At 39.3% G+C, this 21413-nt stretch overlaps 2 protein-coding genes across 3 annotated transcripts; one reads left to right on the top strand and one right to left on the bottom strand.

Moving 5' to 3' along the window:
* Nucleotides 1–602: 602 nt before the first annotated feature.
* On the top strand, nt 603–2338 carry LOC131456066 (P2Y purinoceptor 1-like). Its single transcript, XM_058624043.1, has 3 exons — nt 603–819; nt 1242–1529; nt 2316–2338. The coding sequence occupies exons 1-3, from the start codon at nt 654–656 to the stop codon at nt 2336–2338; spliced, it is 477 nt and encodes a 158-aa protein (XP_058480026.1). The 5' UTR covers nt 603–653.
* A 352-nt stretch (nt 2339–2690) lies between these two features.
* LOC131455731 (basic helix-loop-helix ARNT-like protein 1) lies at nt 2691–21342 on the bottom strand. Of its 2 annotated transcripts, none has more exons than XM_058623495.1 (17): nt 20865–21342; nt 15068–15167; nt 14889–14927; nt 14747–14788; nt 14001–14158; nt 13713–13795; nt 13525–13617; nt 12668–12785; nt 12432–12578; nt 10456–10690; nt 9908–10014; nt 8522–8672; nt 8287–8342; nt 8088–8199; nt 7191–7281; nt 6417–6513; nt 2691–5883 (listed from the first exon to the last, which is right to left on the bottom strand). In XM_058623495.1, the coding sequence occupies exons 1-17, from the start codon at nt 20908–20910 to the stop codon at nt 5723–5725; spliced, it is 1836 nt and encodes a 611-aa protein (XP_058479478.1). In that variant the 5' UTR covers nt 20911–21342; the 3' UTR covers nt 2691–5722. The 2 variants fall into 2 exon arrangements, with proteins under 2 accessions (XP_058479478.1, XP_058479479.1); XM_058623496.1 differs by having other exon boundaries at nt 8287–8339.
* Between the last annotated feature and the right edge of the window lie 71 nt (nt 21343–21413).

Raw genomic sequence — 21413 nt, 5'->3', positions numbered from 1 at the left:
AATTTTTTTTTTTCTTTGGAAATAATTAATTAGTGCCGTTTGTAAAATTGTAATATACTTTTTTTTCTGTCCAAGGGATTGAGATCGTGGGCTTGTGCGAGGAAAATGTGATACTGTTATTATGAAGTGAGAATCAGGCTACATTCACACTACTATGTTTTGATTTAGAGCAAAACTATTTTTTCTAATACGTTTTATTTCAGTTTTAATACTTTATTCTAATTTAAAGTCCTTTTTGTGCTTTTCTAATATACAGTTCTAGTTCGACTCGACTCTAATCTACTTGTCATTAGGGATAGTATCTGGTACCTGGTGCTTTTTTTGGTACCTGCTCTTGTGAGTTTCCATGCGAGCTGCGAGGGAAGTACTGAACTGAATCGTTCTAATTAAATGATTCTAATCGCTCCCTCGTGGTGGAGGGACTCTAGTCACGGAAAACGATACCAAACTGAGTAGAGTCGAGTCGTGCTGGAAATCTATCATGGGAAAGCGCCATATGTCTCTTTATAATATACAGTCAATGACTCAGGCTAATGATTTGCATCTTACATAATCCCACAGCAAAGCTAAGCCGCTTCATGTCTATTTACTTTTCAGTCACACTCACAAACAACGACACAAGTCTACTGGAAAGGGTAACAGACAGCTGCAGTATGTTCAACATGATTGGCTGCCCCCTGCTGTTGACCTGCATGTGTGTGGAGCGATACCTGGCGGTGGTGAAACCGGTGCTGTACATGAGAGTGAGGAAGTGGGAGTACCGGATGGCTGTGAGTCTTGTGGTGTGGGGAGTCACCTTGCTCTTCATTCTGGGCACAAGTAAGAGTTTTGCACTGTGTTGATGCATCACAAAGGTACAGTTAGTGTGCGACGAAACAGTTCAAATCTACGTAAATAAAAAAAGGTCATCTAATTGAACAGGAAACAGCCCTTTAAAGCTGTATCGTTTCATTATAAATAGCGGTCCACTACATTCCAGCCATTGACAAATGAGTTCACACTGAGTTCATACTGAGTAGTTTATCAGCTTCACGAGACTCTGTAACAGACATTCATGAGAGTGTGTGATCTGTTCTGCTTCTGTCTTCCTTGTAGTAGGCTTGATTGAGCTATCAATCACTTAAATAAGTATTATTTACATTTAAAGGTCGCACACTACAGCTTTAAAGTGATTGTTATCATACAAATACTGGACAAAATATAAAGGAGGGTATTTTGATGTTGCAATTTTGTCTTTTCAGGTGTACTGAATAATGTTGGCATCGTCTTGACATCTGTCCCCATCATCATCGCCTGCCTCTTCATCGTAATGCTCGCCTGCCTAGGGAGAATGATCTGGTCGTTGATGCAGAAGAGCCCCGCCCACACCACACATGCAAACCGAGGCCCTGAGTCAGCACTGAAGAGACAGGCCGTGTATAATGTACTGGTTGTGGTTGTGCCTGCAGTCATTTCTTACCTCCCAATCCTGGTTCTAGTTCCCTTTGAAATATACTTTTCCTCCAGTTTAATTCCATCTTTGAGCATCTGTAACATATTTGAATTATCCAGTTTATTCCCCAGGTTTGGCGTGTTCATTGGTCCCATGTTCTATTTCTCCAAGGCGAGAAAATTGTACAGAGTCATACACTCACCGGCCACTTAAGTAGGTAAACCTGTTTGACTATTTGTAACACGATGTATTCAGGAATGATTATAACCGGGGAATCAGAATGGGAAGGACAGGAATATTGTGACAAAGAACGTGACCTAAAATCGCGTCTGTTAACACCTCACTGAACGCATGTGAAAAGTGGAGCATGCGTGTTTTTCTAGTTCTACATCATAGATGACAGAGAAACAAAAATGGTGGACTTGCCTGTTCGTTGTTAGCTCCACCCGAGGAGGCAGGAGTTGCAATAAGACAACCTCATGTGACTAATACTAAAATAAATCATCATGTTTCGAAGGAATTGTCGCGGGGCTCATCCCCCTGTTGGGCTTTTGAAGGTACTGCAGGTGGAGCCCAAGATTGGTTAAAAATAAATAGCTTTTGATTGTCAGTCTTGTAATTAAGCGACGAACGACTGTAACATGTATAATACATTTTGAAAAGTAAACTTATACAAACATACTTACTGATCGTATATTTAATCACTGCGAGTAAATCCTTAAATAATACACGCTTGAATTTTCAATGACCTTTGACTCTTCCTTTATCTGACCTTTTGATTAACCTGGGGGGACTTTTTGGACTCACAAGTGTCTCAGGATTTGCTGCTGACCCTCTTCACATTGAGACTAAAATACACCTCTCATAACCTTGCAATGTCCAGGGTCAGCCATGATGGAGCAGTGAAGATGCATTAAAATAAAAAAATATATTCTTCTCCTGGACAGGGAAACAATCAAACTTAGCTAATATCCCCATACATGTAGTCAGGGGATATTTGTTTTATTTTGCAGTCTCGTATTAATGCCTTCTCCAACTTGTTTCTCATCTCCTCCTCCTAATTCTCTGCTGTTGATTCCACTTTCAATATCCACCTAAAACGAGCCAAATAGGTTCAGTGTTTATAAAAATAAGGCAAATGGTATAGGTGTGTGTGTGTATATATATATATATATATCTTGTGAAAAAGTTACATTGATATGACAAAAGAAATTGGACCACTGAATAAAAACAACAATTTTTACTTTCAAAACCTACCTCCATCCCTTGTTACAGCAGATACATCGACAGGTTGCACATACAAATATCAGACATTTTGTCTTAAGCAGGGCATGTTCAATACACTTCAGTGATTGTTGTCAAGTGGCACTGATGGCAACAGCAAATAATGTCCATTACCAACACTATTTTTTAAGTCAATGAAAGCACAGAGGGCTTGATTCACAATCGAACCCTGTGCTGAGACAGCATGTGTTTAAGGCAACACAATCAATCACATGATGCTTCTCAAACTACAGGGAGAATCAGTGATACAAACCAGAGGTTACACATGAAGGCCAGTCCCTGGGTTTCAACTAAAATCCACACTCACATACTCTCACACAGCTGATATCAGGAGTTTGTGCTGTGATAAAAATGCTTTTTTGCTTTTTATTTTTGGTGAACCCGCTTTCATCAGCCTGTCAACAACGGAAAGCTGGCATCAAACGTGTGGTTGTGAGGAAATAAATAGCTTCATAATATACTGTACATCATTCATGGCCATTTGCTCAGACCCTCAACCTTCACTTGTAAATGCACCACTTGTGTTCAAATTGATTTCTGTGCACTACCTCTGCACGGATTACATTCAGAATAGCTTTTACGCTAATGGGTTATTCAATAATAGATGGCACCACAATTAGCTCCTTCATTGCGATGGATCATTTCTGTGCAGTGGAAGGTAAGTACTTTTAGGGCAACAGTAGCGCAAAGGAGACACAAACACGTGTCTTCCAAAATAAATAAATAAATAAAAAGACTTGCTTGTGTCTTGTTAACACTGGAGAACGTTCTTATATCCACAGTCTGTCTACATTTTCCCAGGAGTGAAGTGGACAGTGGTTGTCCTTCACAGAACTGTGTTGAGTAGGTTTCAGTAAATATGTGCACAGGCAGTAATAGAGCTCTGTTCTTCAGTGTGAAAACTAATATTAAGGAGAGTTGAGAAATGTGTTTTTCACTTCTTTTAAATTTCACCTGGCAGGTGCTCGTCTGGTTTATCTGTTTGTTTTTATTTAACGAATCCAAAAAGAAATAAATAAAGTTGTCCTTTTTATAATAATTTCTCTGTGAGATGAATAAAGTATCTATCTATCTATAAAACTGCTTAATATTCAAGTATTATTTTTTTAATTCAAGTGTGTTTTTTTTTTTCAAACAGTTAGCTGTTCAGACGGATGTTCTACACTTATTGAGATGGATGCTGTAAACGAGTAACATCAACATGAATATATCGTTACTCTTGGGTTTACAGTTCCTGATCGTTCAATGATTCTGTTTGAAGTCTGCATGTTTGACAGCTGCTTGGCCGACGAAATGAAAAAAAGCTTGTAAAGTATAGTTGTATTAATTGAATCTTTTGTTGACATTAAGACATTACTGGCAGCTTGGCGGTTTGTGCAGCTGTGTTTAAGAAACAGTGTGTAAGATGTAGTGCCACCTATTGGTAAAGTTGTATAATGCAACCAACTGAATACTGTTTGTAAACAAACATGGCAGAGCATGGGACATGCTCTTTTTAAATAATACACAACAGTTGTACATTTTTATGTGATAATTTAAAAGAACACAGTACACTTTTACATAATAACCCCCCCCCCCCATTCATTCTATACTCTAGACCTTTAATTAAAACCTTCCAAATGGACTAAATATTCAAGGAAAATGGAAAAACTATTCCATTGACTCAATTTAAACCCACAGAAAGGTTTTCAGCTCACTCAGAGTAGCATTGGCAGTTTCTTGTACACTCGTTACCATCTGGAATCTTTAAAAAGTACAGTAAATAAATAGAACAAACTTATCAGTTATCACCTGGTACCACAGCTGTCACTAAAGTGAAAAGGTTTGAGGACTTTCTTTAGCAGCACTGCCCACGTTTGGAGATGCAACCCGGAATCACCACGGACTCTGAGGACACAGTGACGTCCTTCTGTCCTTCAGGCCAGAGCTGCATGACCAACAAGCTAATCACAGTATCTCCTACCAACTTAAACTTCCACCTGGCGTCCTCAAGTACGAGGTGTTACAGCCTCTGGTCCAGGTCCAGTGAAGAGGCCAACACAGCAGACACAAGGGCAAATCTCAAAACATGGAGCACATAAGAGCTTCACAGCAGATGTATTCTGCTTTGTTAGTGTGTGTCATGCTAGTTTTTTCTCCCATATACAATACATTACTATTTTTCCAAGTCTGTATCCACTCAGATTTCACTTCCTTACAAGTTTACATATGGGTTTTTTTCTTGTCCTTTTTAAGTTCAAGTGTGCAAGAATTAGTGATGCAACAAGTGATGCAAACGCTGCCAATTGTAACAAACCTCTAACTCCTCCCTTTCCTTAACATGTCAGGGAACTACGGTGGCCTCTGCATACCAAAAAGGAATCCGTTCAAGCTGCTGTAGAAACAGCACAGTGCAAAACGGCAGCCTCTGTAAAACAAGGACCTGAAGCACATATACAAAGCTTATTCTAAAGCTACAAACAGCCAATAATGTATTTTATAAATACAAACAGAGACATGGGTAAATGACTCATGACTGTAGTCGGTGAAGCTATTGATGCTGTAGTTTGTGGCATTATCAGTGCTTTAATTATTTATTTTATTTTAGAGCTTATAAGTAAGACTCTAGAACTACCTGCCAGAGGAAATATATCACATGGAGTCAGGAGTTAGTGGTTATTTATATTCATTATTTTGTTCAAGTTGGTTGAGGGTGCTCAAGTTTTGATGTTTTCATTCTTTTAATTTCAGTGTTTCTACTTGACATTTTTGAGCAACTTGTTTTCAGGGCGTAAACCAGCTGCAAGTAGAATCATCATGGGTATTATGTGACATAAGACAACTCACTGAGTGGTCCTCCATGTCTGAGGTCTGCCATCTTGTGTCTGCAGCCAGCCTTTTTTAAGACCAGTGATTTTGACCAGATCAGTCCATCACAACAGTGAATGAGTGAAGAGCCAGGTTCTTGGCAAATGGCAAGAAAATGGCACAAAAAGCACATATGGTGGTGGTAAGTGTTTTCGCCTTCTAGAAAGGCCAGTTTAAGTCCTCAAAAGCTCCAGACTGACCCATGTTTACGTCCGTCTCCAGCAGGCTCATGATGACCGCCATGGCTGCCTCATCGTTGGTGAAGTTGCTCAGGCCTGGCACCACCATGTTGTCCAAGTCTGATAACTGGGATGGTTCACCTGTGTGGCACAAATTTCTGTTGAGCCAACGCATCCAGATCATTTACAGAAAGTAAAATAAAAAAATGGTACACAGAAGAATAAGACAACAGTGAGGAAAAAATGGCAAATGCCGGACCTGTGTATTTTTGGACTGAGAAGGAGACTAAATTAATGTTCTGCCAGCTTAAGAATTGGTATTAGTGGTGGTACTGATGGTGCTTGGTGTTTTGGTCTGTATCGTAATAGGTCAACTGACACACTTCATACGATTATTGACTGGTGCTTTCATAGTGGGATAAGGACAGTAATTCCAGTTAAATGCCATAGTTGGGCTACAAACGTAGCTCGACTTAACTGTGCAGGGACACAAACTGATTTCATGTGCCTGATTTGTGTGAATAATGCAACATTGAATTTATGTATATATCATTTTATTACAATTTTGATTTTGAAGGGCCTTTTTCAAACTTTGTCCCCTGTTTCGTGGGTGCAGCCCCTTCTTTTTTTCTTTACAAATATGTACAATAAACATAATGGGATGCTGACAGTACCTGTACTTTCAGATGTTGCGCTGCTAGCTCCCATCGCCGTCCTGGAGTCCGACTGAGACTGTGATAAACTGCCCATTGTGTCGTCTCTGCTGGATACCTAATAAAAAAAAACACAATACAGCCCCAAAGTAAACAAATTGTTGACAATGACTATGTCTACATAGACAGCAATATTACAATATTTGTCATAATCTGCATCATATGCTCCAGTTTAAGCTAATTCACTCCTCATTCACCCTGCCTCTTCCTCACCCACTCACCTGGTTCACTCAGCTGCTCTACATCTCCAATCAACCCAGTATAAACACTCCTGTTTCACACTCACTCACTGCAGGTTTACAGAATAAGGACATGTTCCCATGTAGCAGTGGGAAAGCAATTTAGATATTTACGTTTAATTACTTACAAGTTATACAAATAATTCCAAGCTGAATTTGATTTTACAATGAAAATAGTGTCTTGTTTTATTACATGTAACATTACCTCTTTATACTATTGCATAGTCAGGTCATTGTCTTGTACCTACGTAACTGAAAACTCCCCTTGTCATCATTACTTGTAAATGTACAGTGTAGCTCTCATTTCCACATACCACAGCAACAAACGTTGATATTCTCCCAAAAAAAAAAAATGTAATATGCAACATTAACTGGGGAACTTTATCTTGGCAAATTCTTTTAGTTGGGTGATACGCTTATCACAAGGTCAAACACAAATGGCAACTAACAGAGTTGCATTTGCTCGAAAGTAAATGTGCAATAGTGTGACACTCACACTCCTGCTGGTTTGAGGGGAAACCAGTGAAAATTTCTCCTGGACTGGACCAAACGGACTGGATGCTCCGCTTGATGGAGACGAGTTCACTCTGGTCAAAACACACAGCAGCAAAGAAAACAGTGCGTTACCTTTATGTATATGTACACATCTGGGTCCAAAAATCAAATAACATTTGTGAAAAGAAAAAATATTAAGAAAAACAAGATTTGTAAATAGAAGATTAAATATTTAAGAATGTCTCAGTCAGAGGTCAAATTTGGGAATCTACTGAAGCCTGCAATCACATGACACTCAGGTTGTCTTAATCTACTTGCAGCAGCATATCACTGCTCACTGAGCAACACTGTGATAGTGCCCGAAAAAATGTGTCAGTGTCAAAGGTCCAGAAGTTATTTTAAGCAGAAAGATGCTTTCTCAGTTCCTATACGGAGTATGTGTTTTGTAGAGACACGATTATTTATTTTCAAAGCACAAGATCAGGCCCAAATAGAGCATTGTAGGGCTGTGTATACTGATTCTCATGTGTGTGTGTGTGTATTGTCATATTTACCGCTGAAACAAATTAGGGAGAGCAAAAACAGAAAAGAGACAAACAAACATGCTACAGAAAGACTGGTGGAGAAAGACTCATATTGCAGCAGGATTAGTTGCCTGAGGAAAAAGACATCCTGAGTCCTCACTGAACAGAGACAGTCACAGTTCACTGGCTGTAGTTCTAGACACACAAACAGTACATGCTCTAGTAGAAATCTTCTAATGCTCCTCCAATCAAAGCAGTCTAAAACCAGGCATGCATATTTCCCCTGTAAAGCTAAATATTCATATCATATCATTTTAAAAGATCCAGTGTGTAACATTAAGGATGATTTATTTATACATATACACAGAAGGCACCTGTAGGAGTCTGTGAGCTCATTTGCTATTTGGGTCCCTATACTGCCTGCGTAGATCATTGTCCCCGATCCACTGGAAAGGCCAGGAATTATGGGTATTTGCTTTGTGACTTCTGTGGAAGGAAAAAAAAACTAACATCAAACTTTCATACATGGACAAGAGTATGTATGTGAATATATCATCTGTAAATCCTTCTTACCCTGAAGTGCTTTAGAACCTCCCTCCTCATCATCTTTTGTGTGACCAGGCCCCCTGCTGGTGCAAAGGAATATATATGCTGCTTTAATGCATTAAATGTGTTGTTTTTCCAAAAAGGTAAAAGGTTTTGGAAGTTATAAAAATATGTAAAACAAACAGTACACAATACATATTTAACAATAAGGTGTTGTGAAAGAGGAAGACTTGACCACACCGTGATGGATGGCAATACTTACGAGATAACCCTGTTTGCAGACACAATAAACTCAACTTCTTTGGTCCACGGATTTGTGAAACTAAACCACTGACTTTGGAGTGAAACATAGGAGCCATATTTTGTTTTGAACTTGTAGCACTGTGTCTCAATCTTCTCTTTGCACCGAAGAACTGTCAAGAGATTAGACAGAGGTGTCATCACAAAGCACAGGGGGAGATTATTAAAAAAAGAAAATTAAAAAATGCTGTTATAGAGCTGTTTGGCCATAACTTTAGAAAAAATTAGATGGGCCTACTGGTCTTTAGAAAAGCACTTTTCTTAGCATGTGCTGCAAACACCAGCTACTGCATCAACTTTTGCCATTGGCTTTCTTCGTTCACTCTTGCTTCACTAGTACAAGATTTGGCTCATTGTCCCACCCCTATAGTTACACTTTAAAGCTTACATAATATATATAATCCATAATATTAAGACATAAAATGACCATGATATGTCATTAGAGATTATGGGAACACATTTAATTGAAATACAAGCTTTACTAACAACACTGGTGGTACTGTGGTACTAACCCAGTTCATTCATAATTGAATTGAATTTAATTTGCGGGCCACAAACCACAACCACCCACCGCCACACACACAGTAATGCAGCTCGTAGCATTTTGACACATGAGATACAGGCAAAGTGAGCAGAATTGTCAAATACTGAATGATACTGAACCAAAAAAAAGGCCTCTCTAAAAATGTCTCCCCCAGAGGAAAAGAAAAACGAGGGGCTGCAGTAGACTTGTGTTAAAGACGGTGGGACAGCTAAGTGCAGCATCTTATTTCTTTAATTTTTATAATTCATGAGTGCACATGCCCGTTGTCGCTGCAACTGTTTGCTTTACTCATCTTTTTTTACTTTTTCACTGTATTCGCTTTTTTTTTTCTTATTTCAGTAGGTTGTTTTGAAGTTGTGCCCGCTGTAAAAATGCTGCTTAGCCTTTTCTTTTTTCTTTTTTAATACTGGATATACTATGTTCACCAGCTGTACCTGCAGGTTGACCTGCTGATTTGCCTGCAGAAATCAGGAGGACAACACACAAAGGACGCAGAAGAGGAACCATGCGACGTGGGAACTGGGTGGAGACAGGAGATGTTTTTGGAGGCATAAACCGTTGAGATTGCCATTGAGGCTAATAAAATGAAGGAGCTAACGGGGCTAGTTAGGAGTCAGACAGAGTACTGAGAACGCAGTTTCATGTGCTTTATGGAGACATTACCCAATAACATATTTCCGATTCTGATTTAGATGTTGGAAAATCTACAGTTCAAAACAATAAAGGTTGCTGTTGAACATTGAGTTATCATTTGTGTCTGATATGGGATCAAATTTGCGAGCAGTATAGACTTTGCTCCATTACCTTGCCTGTGTTTCTCTGAGAGGTGCTGCAGGTCGTCCTGGTGGAAGTACTCATAACACGAGGTGCCCAGGAGTTCCTGTGGCAGATAACCAATAACAGTCGTGGCTCTGTAAAGGGAGAGAGAGAATTAAGATGCAGTTTTGTCCCTCTTGCTTTCTGCGCGTCTCTGGCTGCCTCTCAGGTTTGTGCCGCTCGAGAACACTAACAGTGGGGTAAAGGCATCATAATGTGCCACTCTTCATGTTAACACTTGATATTTGGTAGAATGATTCACCATATTTGTGGTGTGACATTACGTCCCAAAAATGAGACGAGTCTTTCGTGTGATGTCATCAAGACGCACACCTCCTTCTGAGAAACAACGGCAAAGACAAAAAAGATTATCTCCACCGCCAAAGGTCACGCTGTACGGCCCTCAGACGCCAAATCAGCACAACCTGCCTAGGCCATTACTTTCTCAGCGGAGTCGTGTACTAATAACCTAATCCATGCCTCATCACACAGGGACATATGGTACAAATGCACGTAGTTGGAATTGTGAAACTCACTGTTGGTCTACAAAAGTGAACTTGCCGTCGATCGCACAGCGGGTGACGAACTCAGTGGGCTTGACCTTGAGGTCTTTGGAAGGGTGATGGGGTACGTGAGGGTGGAGGCAGCACACCATCACCAGACAGGTCAAGTTTGAGGTTTCCTTCTCAGTGTCGCCCTCGGAGTCCATCTGGCTGCTCAGCCAACTCCGCATGTATCCAGTGCAGTGCAGGGTACAGTATCTGTAGGTGTCTGTGGGCACAAACACAAATATTGTTTTGTAAAATGTGTGAGTGTTAACTGTAAAGTCTTACATATTACTGCTCACACACAGGATTCCACATGTTAACGAACCAGTGGATTGTGCAACTCATGATTATTTTCATAATCAATTAATCTGACGATTATTTTCTTGATTAATTGAGTAATTGTTTGGTCCATAAAATGTCAGAAAATGTCAGCACTTATATACATCTATGTACAGTATGTGTAAAGACGCAAAAGAATGAAAGATGTAAAATGAATCAATGGTTTGATTTTCAAAAAGTAGTTTTGAATAATACAAATAATAAAAAGTCTCAATAATACAATTCTCCATGTGCACTAATACGTCTGTAGTAACATCGAGTGATGCAACAAAATTATCAAAGGGGACACTTTTTGTGTAGAAACCTACGGGCTCTATGTTTGAATTTAATGTTAATAATTGTGGCTTTTTGAAATTATTATTATTTTCCATTTTAAATTTGTTGATTTCAATGTTTATTTATTAGAGCATGACAGCGTATTATGGGAGAAGGCAGTTTAAACATGCTGTTGTGCAGTTGCTGATGTTTGCCACCGAGTGCTGCCATACGTCCTGTTTCCACCACCACGCTTGTACAGTAAGAGGAGTTTGCAGCATCTTGGTTCTTCGTGGTTATATAATGATGTAACACCGACCTACTTCCTGCGGAGGACAAAATTGTGGCATGTCTCCGAGTTAGAAAAAAAAGTCCTGATCAATCGCTGAATTCTTTCCATGAGGGCATCGATCAGTAAAGCTGACCCACATTGAGAAACAAATTCTTCTTTTTTTTTCACCTTACCATCAGTCAGTCTGCATATACTCATTTCATTTTTTTGAGGGAAAACAAAGTACAGTACTTCTTGTCATTATTGCCTTGTCTATGCGTTTCCATCAAATCTGAGGTCACATCGCCTTGAGATTTTTAAGACGCAACATACCCATTGTCCACTTGTCCACAGATCGTTATTGGTCTATTCGCTCTTAAGCAATCAAGGCCCGGAACACATCTTCCACTACATTTGTTTACATTTGACTTTGTAGCTGCCTGAACAGTGACCTCATTACCACGTTCAAATATCTCACTCCTTTTTCACAATCATTTTTTCTGATTAGCCATTAGGACCAAACTGCAGACAGGTTTGCCAGGTTTGAACATGACAATGTTCACAAATCCAGCTTTGTGAAATCTCTACAATATGATAAAGTTCCTGTGTGAGGAAGTAATCACCGTTGTACTGGAGATGATTGACTTCACAGTTCAGGCAGCTGCTAAATAAACAGAACTGCAAAGTTATTTTGATCACAAAAAGCCCAGACAGAGAAACAGGCTCCACCCTCAGAAACTCAAACTATAGTATATGTAGTTTCACAGGACCACATTTCGGCTGGTCCTGTGAACTTAATCACCTCAGAATAAAATCATGGAAAACAGCAGAGAGGCTTGTAAATCCCTCCATCCATCTGGTATTTTAAGAGGAGTCAAACAGATAAGCATTTGGAAGTGTTTGCTCAGAGTCAGAATCAGATAAGAATGTTAATTTTGAGTTTTTACAGCAGTGAACATGCTGTAAACCATTGTATAAACCATCCTAATCTGAAAGCTGTCTAAGAATAGAGTCAACACGAGCAACAATTTAGTTGTGGGTGAACTATGGCACATGCTGCTCTTAAAACTGCTGCATGTTATTCTCTGCATGTGCTCACCTTTCTTCTTGGAAGTAGTGGGCAGAGGGCGTTTGTCTTCGTGCTTCCCAGCGACCCGACTGAGCTTCATGCGACAGAAGAAGGAACGTCGAGCCCCAGTGGACAGAGAGGCCCTGATGGGGGCATCGGTCTGCACCTGAGCTCCGGCTACAGGGACACGGCATTTGTAGACATGACACCAACACTGATCTCCTCCACATGAAGACATGACACACAGGTTTGGTGATGAGACTTACTCGCTGCATCTATGAGGCGTTGGCGAGGATGCAGGTCAGAGGACGACAGCTGCTCCTTCACCTTGTTGATGTCTTTGTGGTGAATGAAGTCAAACAGACTCTGTCCGATCAGCTCCAACTGTGAACACCAACAGCTCACATTTATTTATTCTCTTTCAGCTGCTCCCTCTCTCTAGGGGCCACCATAGCTGATGATACGCACATTTGATCTGCCAGAGATTTTTTTACACGGAGGCACTCACACTTTAGAGTGCCCAATTAACAATGAGCAATGGAGATTGGGTATCTTGCTCAGAGGTACCCCAGCCCTTGACCTGGAGGGCACTCACCATCGTAATAAATTAGTTTAGATTGATTGTCTTTGTTTATTTATTTTCAGCATCCCCACTGTTTGCTCAAGTTTCATAGTCTTTCACATTGCACCAAAACTTAACACAAAAGATATGGAGATGCCTCGCCTTTCATACATCAGGCCTCCACACACGATCCAAAGTCATTAATCTTACCATGTGAGGTGACGTCCAACACATTACAGGTTTCCCTGCTGAAAAATGTGCTCAATTTATTTTTATCTCGACTAAGGTTGTATTCTGTCCGTTTCTTTCTTTCTGAAGAATGATCAAATACCACTGAGAAGGGGTTAAAGACAAACCCATTATAATTTAGGGGGTGAATACTTTTTAAGGGATGGAGGAAGTTTATGCTTTTAGAGCAGTTTCTTTTCAATTATTAGACTTCTTTCTTTCTTTCATGCATTTTTTCCTTCACAATCTGGTAACATTCAAAACAGTGAAAATAAAAAGTCCTGAGTTAACTTCTCTCAGTGTGTGATGTAGCACGGCATCAGTGCTACATACCCGACTTAAGTTGAGGATCTTGGAGACGGACTCGGAGAGGAACAGGATTTTCGCTCGTTCACAGCTCACAACTAACAGGAAACTGTCTGCAGCCTGGAAGACAAAAGGATACAGTGTGTTTACATGTTAACAGTCAAGGAGTCAACTCAAACTGGAGGTGTTGTTGTGGGTCACACATTAGCACCTACACTGAGCAGAAGGTGCTCAAGGTCATCGTGAGACAGAATGGAAGGCTTGTAGCTGGTGTCTGTGAAGGCGCTGCTCGTCCCAGCTGGAAATCACAGCAAAGACAAGTTCCGAGATTGAGCCATGAGTGTCGTGTGCCAGCCAGATGTTTTGAGGTATGAATTATATGAATATGAATTGTTGAAATCGGCTGAAAAATGTAGGAGATAGGAACCAAGTAGCCACAGATAATGATATTGTGACATTAATAATATTAAGGACTGCAGACTCAGCATTGAGTCAGGGATCACCTTTGAGGGTTTTCAAGTGTTGGACAGCCTTTCGCAGCACAGTGAGTTTGTCAAGTCTTCGAGTCATTGGCTGACAGGCAGGGATCATCGCGGACAGCTCGTCAATGAGAGTGTTCATTTTATCCCTTCGCCGCTTCTCAATCTGGCGATGAGGCTCCCTGTGGACAACGTGTAAAAGCACAATAAAAATGGTTAAGATCAATCAATAGTGCAAATGATTTCAAATTTGTGTGTTTGGCAGCAGGATGTGCAGCAATCATGGATCAATATAGTCTTGATCCATTAGTGAAAAATACACACATTATTGAAACAACCAAAGACAACACAATGGCTGAGTAGTAATACTGAATAATTCCTTCCTCTCTCTGATGTTTGCCACTGAAGTATTAGCAGAGATGATAAAGAAGGTGTCTTCAAAGGCAACCATATTGAAACAGTGTGATTCAATGAAAAAGCAACTTTAAATTTACATTTTGTATTTTTAAAGAAACAATTGTTTAATTGTGCTTTTTAAACCTTTTTATAGACAAAACAACAACAAACACTCTTTTAGAATCATTTCACAAACATGAGGTTAAATATTTAAAGCAATGACGTCTTCACATCACAATCTATAGTGTTTTTGAAATTATTGTAATTGTTTTTGCACGATAGTGTACCTTCTGTGAAAAATAAGTACATCTAGTGTGACTAAGACATTCATTTCATATTTACAAAAACAAAAAAACACTGAATAGTAGAATCACCTGAAGCATTTCATTTTGACTTGCTGATCCTCTCCTTCAGACCTGCAAAGAAATAAATGTATGAACTTAAGCAAAGAAAAAACTTTTTGCCTGAATCTTCTATTACCACAGTGTGTGAATAAAGACAAGAGTTGTCATGTACCTGCTGAGGTCGTCGTCCATTTGGAAGTCAAGGCCTTCCCTGTAAGAGAGCATGGACACTGAGTGAGTGTAAAAAGGAGGGATATATAGTAATAGAGCTGTGTTTGTGGTGAATACAAAGTTGAATTTACAACGAGTTTGTCTTTCCAACATAAAGCAGAATTGCATCACTCCTCTTACTGTAGCTGGGCATCTGATCTCTCCTCCACGTCTCCCTTTCGTTTCCTTGGCAACTCGACAGCTGGCAGTGACAGTCCCATCTGGCTCGGACCCGGCTCCTCTGGTACATGAAAAGAAGCGTTGCATAGTCGTGAGAGACTCAAAATAAATATGTCAGCCTTGAGATCTGCCAGCGTGACAGTTGCACTGTTCATAAATGACCACGAATAAACTAATCAGACAGGTTGGTTTACAAATACACAGCACACAATAAAAAGAGTTATTTGAGGGGAGTGAAGGTGATATGACTGCAAAGGCCTAGGACCAAATGGATAATTTTTCATTTCCATTTTAATTGGTTCAGTTTAATAACTGAAAATTGTGACATTAAGAAAAATACAGTGTTAGAGTACATATATATTAGTATCTGTTATTGCAATGAAATAAATGGTTAAACCCTGATTTAAATGAAAACAATGTATCTGTTGAATAGTTTAACTTAATTAATTTGATGTAATTTGTCAGAGCTGCGTTAATAAGTAGGACACTGTAATGATGTAAATATAGAAAGAGAAAAAAAGACATAATTATAATAATAATACAGTATCTAAAAAAAACAACTACAAATTAATACAAAACAAGACAATTTAGCGAATAATGGCAACGATCAATTATTAATATTAAATGATTACCATTGGATCATAAACCCTGATTGATAATGAAAATAATATATGAATATATGCTGTTTGTTTTGATCAGAGGAAATGAACTCTTTTTATTTATTTAGAATTTGGGAAAATATCATTTAAAAAATCTGAATGTTGTGTCAGGAAATTTGATGTGTAAATTTCAATCATTAAAAAACAAAACCTGAATACTCTTTAAGAAGTAAGAAGAGTAAAGAATTAAGTTTTCAGTAATTATAGAATTAAAATATTAACATTCATTCAATGAAGTAGTACTTCAATTCTACAATTAAAAGTTCAAATGAGACATGAAGTCATTAAATATTTAATGAAGTCATTAAATATTCAGTTGCTCAAAAAAATGACATGACCTTTCTTTGCCAGAACAGAAATATTTACATATACCTAGTAATTGACTTCACTCTGTACAAAAGTCCACATAACTGCTTGTCATAATAGTTCGTTTTTACCCATGAAATATCGTTTATTTTTAAACTGGGGTCATTTTGGCAAAGTTTTGTGACATCCTGAAAAAAATTCCACTAGTGTTTGCCATAATACTTTGTCCACAATACAATACATATAACTGTCGAGGAGTAAAATATGTTTGCGGGAGCGAGTTATTTTCCAAAGACTCGGTCAGCAAAATAGGGCATGAGGCATTTAAAAGTTGACCCATAACTTTTTTTTTAAAATGTCTGTAGGACGTGCAGGACGGCAAAAATTCTTCTCTTTTCTGCTTAATCGCTTGCCAAACCAACAATCACACACACACACACACACACATGCCTGGGCTCAGTCTGGTCATCTGTTGCAGTCATTGTCTCATGCAGCCATTATACATCATCAAACCTCCAGCTGTATTCTCCGTTTGTCACTTTGAAAGGCACGTGAGAGTAAATGGGGGTTTGGGCGATCATCTATCTCAACCTAATACTTATATAATGCTGTAACACTGACCTACTTTTCTCTGTGAGGAACTGTGACATCCATTTGGGCCAAAAAGTGCTTTTCAATGTCAATGTTGACTATGACTAACTCATATAATAGTAACAGACGAGGCTGTGAAGGGTGGCGTTGTACCTCTCAGTGTGCAACCTGCCGGAAACGATGACAAGAGGAAGAAGAAGCAAACTTTTAACAATGAATGCACATGTGTGTCTGCTGGTTTTGTACTTATCTAGAACACTGGAAAAACACTGTGGCTTTGGTGTATTTGAATTGATTTTAATATTCTTCCTCAACTTTTTTTAGATTTGACTTCACTGGTGCCAAACTGTGAAAATTCAAATAAGGATATAAAAAATACAAAAACAAAATAGGAGTAGAGTTAGCAAATGTTACCGCCGAGGCCCGCACCACGCCTTAATCCTGTTTAGGGCTGCAATGATTATTGCCTGTTTTCCTTTGGTTAAGGATTTTATTCTATTTTTTTTCACACCATTCACTTCACCAGCAGCCCACAGTGTAGTAGTAGACACATGTAATATAGAGATGTATGATATCTAGCAGGCTGTGAGGAATAATGCAAACATAGTGAGTGTTTTAACAGTGTTTTGTTCCACTTTTCTACACGGTGCAGATGTTCAAGTCTGACGGCTGTGGGGATTATTTGAAAGTCAAACACGATGTTTTTTAACTTCAAAATCAATGGAGTGAAGTAAAGCTGCAGTGAGTAACTTTTAAATATAACCAAAAGTCTGCTATATCATTTCTGTTCACTAAGACCAAACAGAGGCACAGCAATAACATCAACAACAACAACAACAAAAAAAAGTCTTTCAAAAGTTTCACACTGCATCTTCAATGACAGTCAGGAAATGACATCATCATTTCCTTCCCTAGATAGGTTTTGTGGGTCATCACTGACAATAATAATTGCAGTGTGGGAGAGAGCACGTGCAGACGCTCCCTCTCACCCACCACGGCTCTTCACTGCACACTTATTTCAATGTCACACTGTTCCCATATGTTCCAGGAAATGATCACCTGTGACAGCCGAGAGGCTGAAACACGCTCTGTAACTAATAGATGCACTAAAAGATAAATGGTCAACACCGTGAGGCACACGAGCGCCACAGGCATCGCTTGTGACATGAATGCTGATGAGATGCCGAGCCAGCGGGGGCGGCTGATGACGTACTATATAACTGAAACAAACGAGTGTGAGCTAATGAAAGCCATCATGAGATGACCTACATGCACTTCATTTTAGCCAAGCCCTTATTTTTAAAAGGCATGCAATTAAGAACACTTGAATAACTCTGTGACCTCATATACCCGAAACATAGCAAGGATCAATTTCTGATTTGATAGTTTTTATTCTTGCCACATTCATTTATTAACTATTATTTAACCACAGGTTGCATTTTAATTAATCTTTTTTAGCAAGTTTCTTGTGCATCTTTTCATTCTTCATTCTTCATGTTTTAAAGGACGATGGTTGTTCACAAGGCCAGCACAATATACCGACAGATTACTTTTCCAAAAGCCCAATTCCATCTTTAAATAAAAATTTAAAAAAACATAGAGCAGAGTTTGTGTCTGCATTCATTTGATCAATACTTTGACAGAAACTACACTTAAAACTACTTAAATACTCACTTTCTTTCTGTCACATCAGACCTTGCACTATTTATCAAAGCCTGGATCATCTGTTCACTCACAGGCTACTGTGCAAAACACAACCTTCAGGCTTTAATACTGTGTGTTTGTACTATTTGTAAGACTGAATGATTTGGTAAAATATTAAGATTACAGTTTATCTTTTATTTAATACTGCCATTGAGATTTGATTAATACATATATTTATATTAAGTCAAGCCTCACGTTCAGTATTTGCTGTTAGATTTAAAACAAGATGGAGCATTACCACAAAAGAAAAAAAGAACAACACAAAACAGAATGATGAAATTGCAGCCTTTGAGATTTGCTTATTGTATTGTGTCATTTATAATGACGCTGTCCGTTTAAACAGCATTTAGTGTGTTTATGGCTCCACGGTGAAAACTATTCTTTGTTCCGGCTGTTCTTAACACATTTCTGCTTATTTTTTTGCTTCTCCTGTGGCAGGAGCAGTGTCATGTTGTCATTCAGTGAGCTGCATGGCTGCAAGTTCAGAAACATCCCTCACACTCCGTGACAAATAAAGGTTATTAAAACGTGATATCTGTACATACAGTACAGGAGCAGTGGGATTATTCTCTTTGGAAAAACCCTCTCTACGGGTTACCTTTGAATAACTGGGCCACACATCAGTAGGACGTGTGTCTTCACACCTCAGTATGACATGACTTTTTTTTTTAGTGACATCTGAGCCACGTGAGATATTTATACTTGATTCTAGGAACACAGCCATGCTTCTGGATAATTGTAAATGAGAGGGCAGTTTAAATCCAACAGTTATAATTCAGCATATGTTGTTGATTGTTTCTGGTTGAATTACAATTCCTGGGTGGTCATTAAAGATAATGTATATGCAGGGGTTTTCTACAATACGTTGTTATTTTTGCAAATATTATACATTGTATATTGCTTTACAAAGCAAATTATGTTTTCAGGCAGGGGGGTTACACGTATACAGTATATGAACTAATACAGGATTGTTAAAGCATATAGGCAGCTCTGTGAGCTCTGTGTATTATTTTTTAGTGAGTGAAATTGATGAGGCTGTATTTTAAAAGAAACCAGGGGAATAAGACTAATTTAGTTTTACATTGTGCTGCTGGAGGTGAAGAATCAGTTTGCTATCTAACATTAATACATCTCATGATGAGTTGTTGTATTATGAAAACAGAGGGGAGTTTGGGATTTTGCAATAAAAAGCACAGTAGTAGCAATCGCTCAAATAAAATTCCAGCCAATTAAAATATTTTTTCCCATTTTATACGCACACAAAGAATTGCCACTATGCACAGATCATTCTGAAAATGTGAGGCTCCTTTATGTTCCAAACTTCTATACCCAATTCCTACTCATATTTCACTCTAAATCACAGTTTGCAAATCTCTGAGCACAAATTTCTGGATCAAATTTCCTTCAAAAATCTTTATACAGGTGGCCATAATACCCTTCCGTACATTTGGATATTTAACTTGGCCTGAATGATCACATTAGTGGCAGTTATAAAAAAGAGACCATGGTTTTGAGTGCTGTGTTTTTATTTAGCAAAAAGAATGGTGCAGTTGTGAGCAAAAAAAATATGTTTTAGCATTCAGAGAAAACTCTGCTGCTGGAGTTTGTAGTGAGTTTGCTGCTGACATGAATGTGGAGCTCCTGGCTCTGTGACCACTACGCCCTCTGCTGGACGGTGGAGGTAGCGCTGCTCCACTGAGCTACTGACCTAGTTTTGGACGAAGCCGAAAAGCCACAGTGTACTCGTGACACTCTGACAAACCTTATGGAACCACGTGCCAAACTAGGCTGCACGAGGACACCTCAAGGATGTACAAACATGATGCAGAAACACTTCGTCCACGGCGAAAAGAACTGTATGGTTCAGGTTTGACATATTTTATGACGGCAAAGGAAAACAAACACACACTGCCTACGTCACTTGACGACACCCCCTCCCTTTCCACACGACACTGTTATGGAACAGGGCAACCCTCCGCGCGCGTCCCGCCGGACACGAGCACGTATACAGAATGATGAATGGAGAGGATTCCACCACCATAGGGGATGTGCGCGCACACGGTGCATCACCGGTAGCCGGTGGGTAACATGGGGACAACAGGTTAGCAAGTTACCGGTACTTTAGCCGGCTACTGACTTCTACCTACATTTGGCTGGGTAGTGCCGTCACAGTCGCTACTACTGTTACTACAGTAACCGTGTGCGTTGTCACTAGTTTAATGTCACTTTAAAGTTGAATAAACAAACAAATTAGCATTAAAGTGTGTTTTTTTTTTTGTTTTTTTTTACAATTTGAATGTTTGTGTGCGGGTGACCGGCGCGTATTTAAGTTGCAACTACTTTTTCACAAGTGTTATATCTGCTTTTTGATTTTTTTTTCTGTCCACTATAATGTTAAAACAGGAGAAGCAAACAGAAAGAAAACACCCGTGAAGTTGAAATAAATTAAATAAAAATAAACACATTATTGTGTAAAATAGTTATAAAAGTGCACCTACCCACTGGCCTCTGGTCAGCCATCCCCTCAGAGCCACCGGCCGACATGCCGACGGACAGTAGCCGGTGTCCGCTGAAGGCTCCGGAGCGCCGCGGCGAGTGTGGAGCCACCAGCTATAGTAGTGGGGGAGATGAGAGGAGGAGGCTGTGGAAGAGAGCCGGCGCGTTGTATAATTTACTTCTTTTTTTTTCCCGACACCCTCCTCTCCTCTTCTCCTCCTCCTCCTCCTTCTTCTCCAACTATAGTTTTTTTCCTCTTACTTTCTCATTATTGAGGAGGCAGAGACTCAGACACCCATATTCGTTGGGAAACAAACGTAAGGGCTCACACTTGTCTCCTCCACTATGACCTTTTTTGTTTTACCTGGTTCATTCATGTGCCGTGTTTAACAAGAAAAGCTGCTTTCAGCCAGTTCACACACTTAAACGGCATCTTTTCACTCTGAACACAACATTTTCGACTTTTCTGGCGGAATATCATGAGTGCTCCATTAATACAGATTAGACTCAACAAAGCTAAGACCTCTCACTTTGTCCTCATTTCCTAGTAT

This window comes from Solea solea, chromosome 3 (assembly GCF_958295425.1).
Source record: "Solea solea chromosome 3, fSolSol10.1, whole genome shotgun sequence".
NCBI classification, from domain to species: Eukaryota; Metazoa; Chordata; class Actinopteri; order Pleuronectiformes; family Soleidae; genus Solea; species Solea solea.
Note: the sequence above shows the minus strand (reverse complement) of the source record. Positions and strands in the feature narration are given on the sequence as shown.

Bases quoted from the DNA above. Each gene is read 5' to 3' on its own strand.
- LOC131456066 (XM_058624043.1), top strand. From the start codon at position 654: ATGTTCAACATGATTGGCTGCCCCCTGCTGTTGACCTGCATGTGTGTG. The intron at 820-1,241 runs GTAAGAGTTTTG...TTGTCTTTTCAG, and splicing joins GCTCTTCATTCTGGGCACAA to GTGTACTGAATAATGTTGGC. The intron at 1,530-2,315 runs GTAACATATTTG...TGCAATGTCCAG, and splicing joins AATTCCATCTTTGAGCATCT to GGTCAGCCATGATGGAGCAG.
- LOC131455731 (XM_058623495.1), bottom strand. From the start codon at position 20,910: ATGTCGGCCGGTGGCTCTGAGGGGATGGCTGACCAGAGGCCAGTGG. The intron at 8,343-8,521 runs GTAAGTATTGCC...CCTTTGCACCAG, and splicing joins TCTGCAAACAGGGTTATCTC to CAGGGGGCCTGGTCACACAA. The intron at 6,514-7,190 runs GTGAGTGTCACA...TTTTTTTATTAG, and splicing joins CCCCTCAAACCAGCAGGAGT to GTATCCAGCAGAGACGACAC.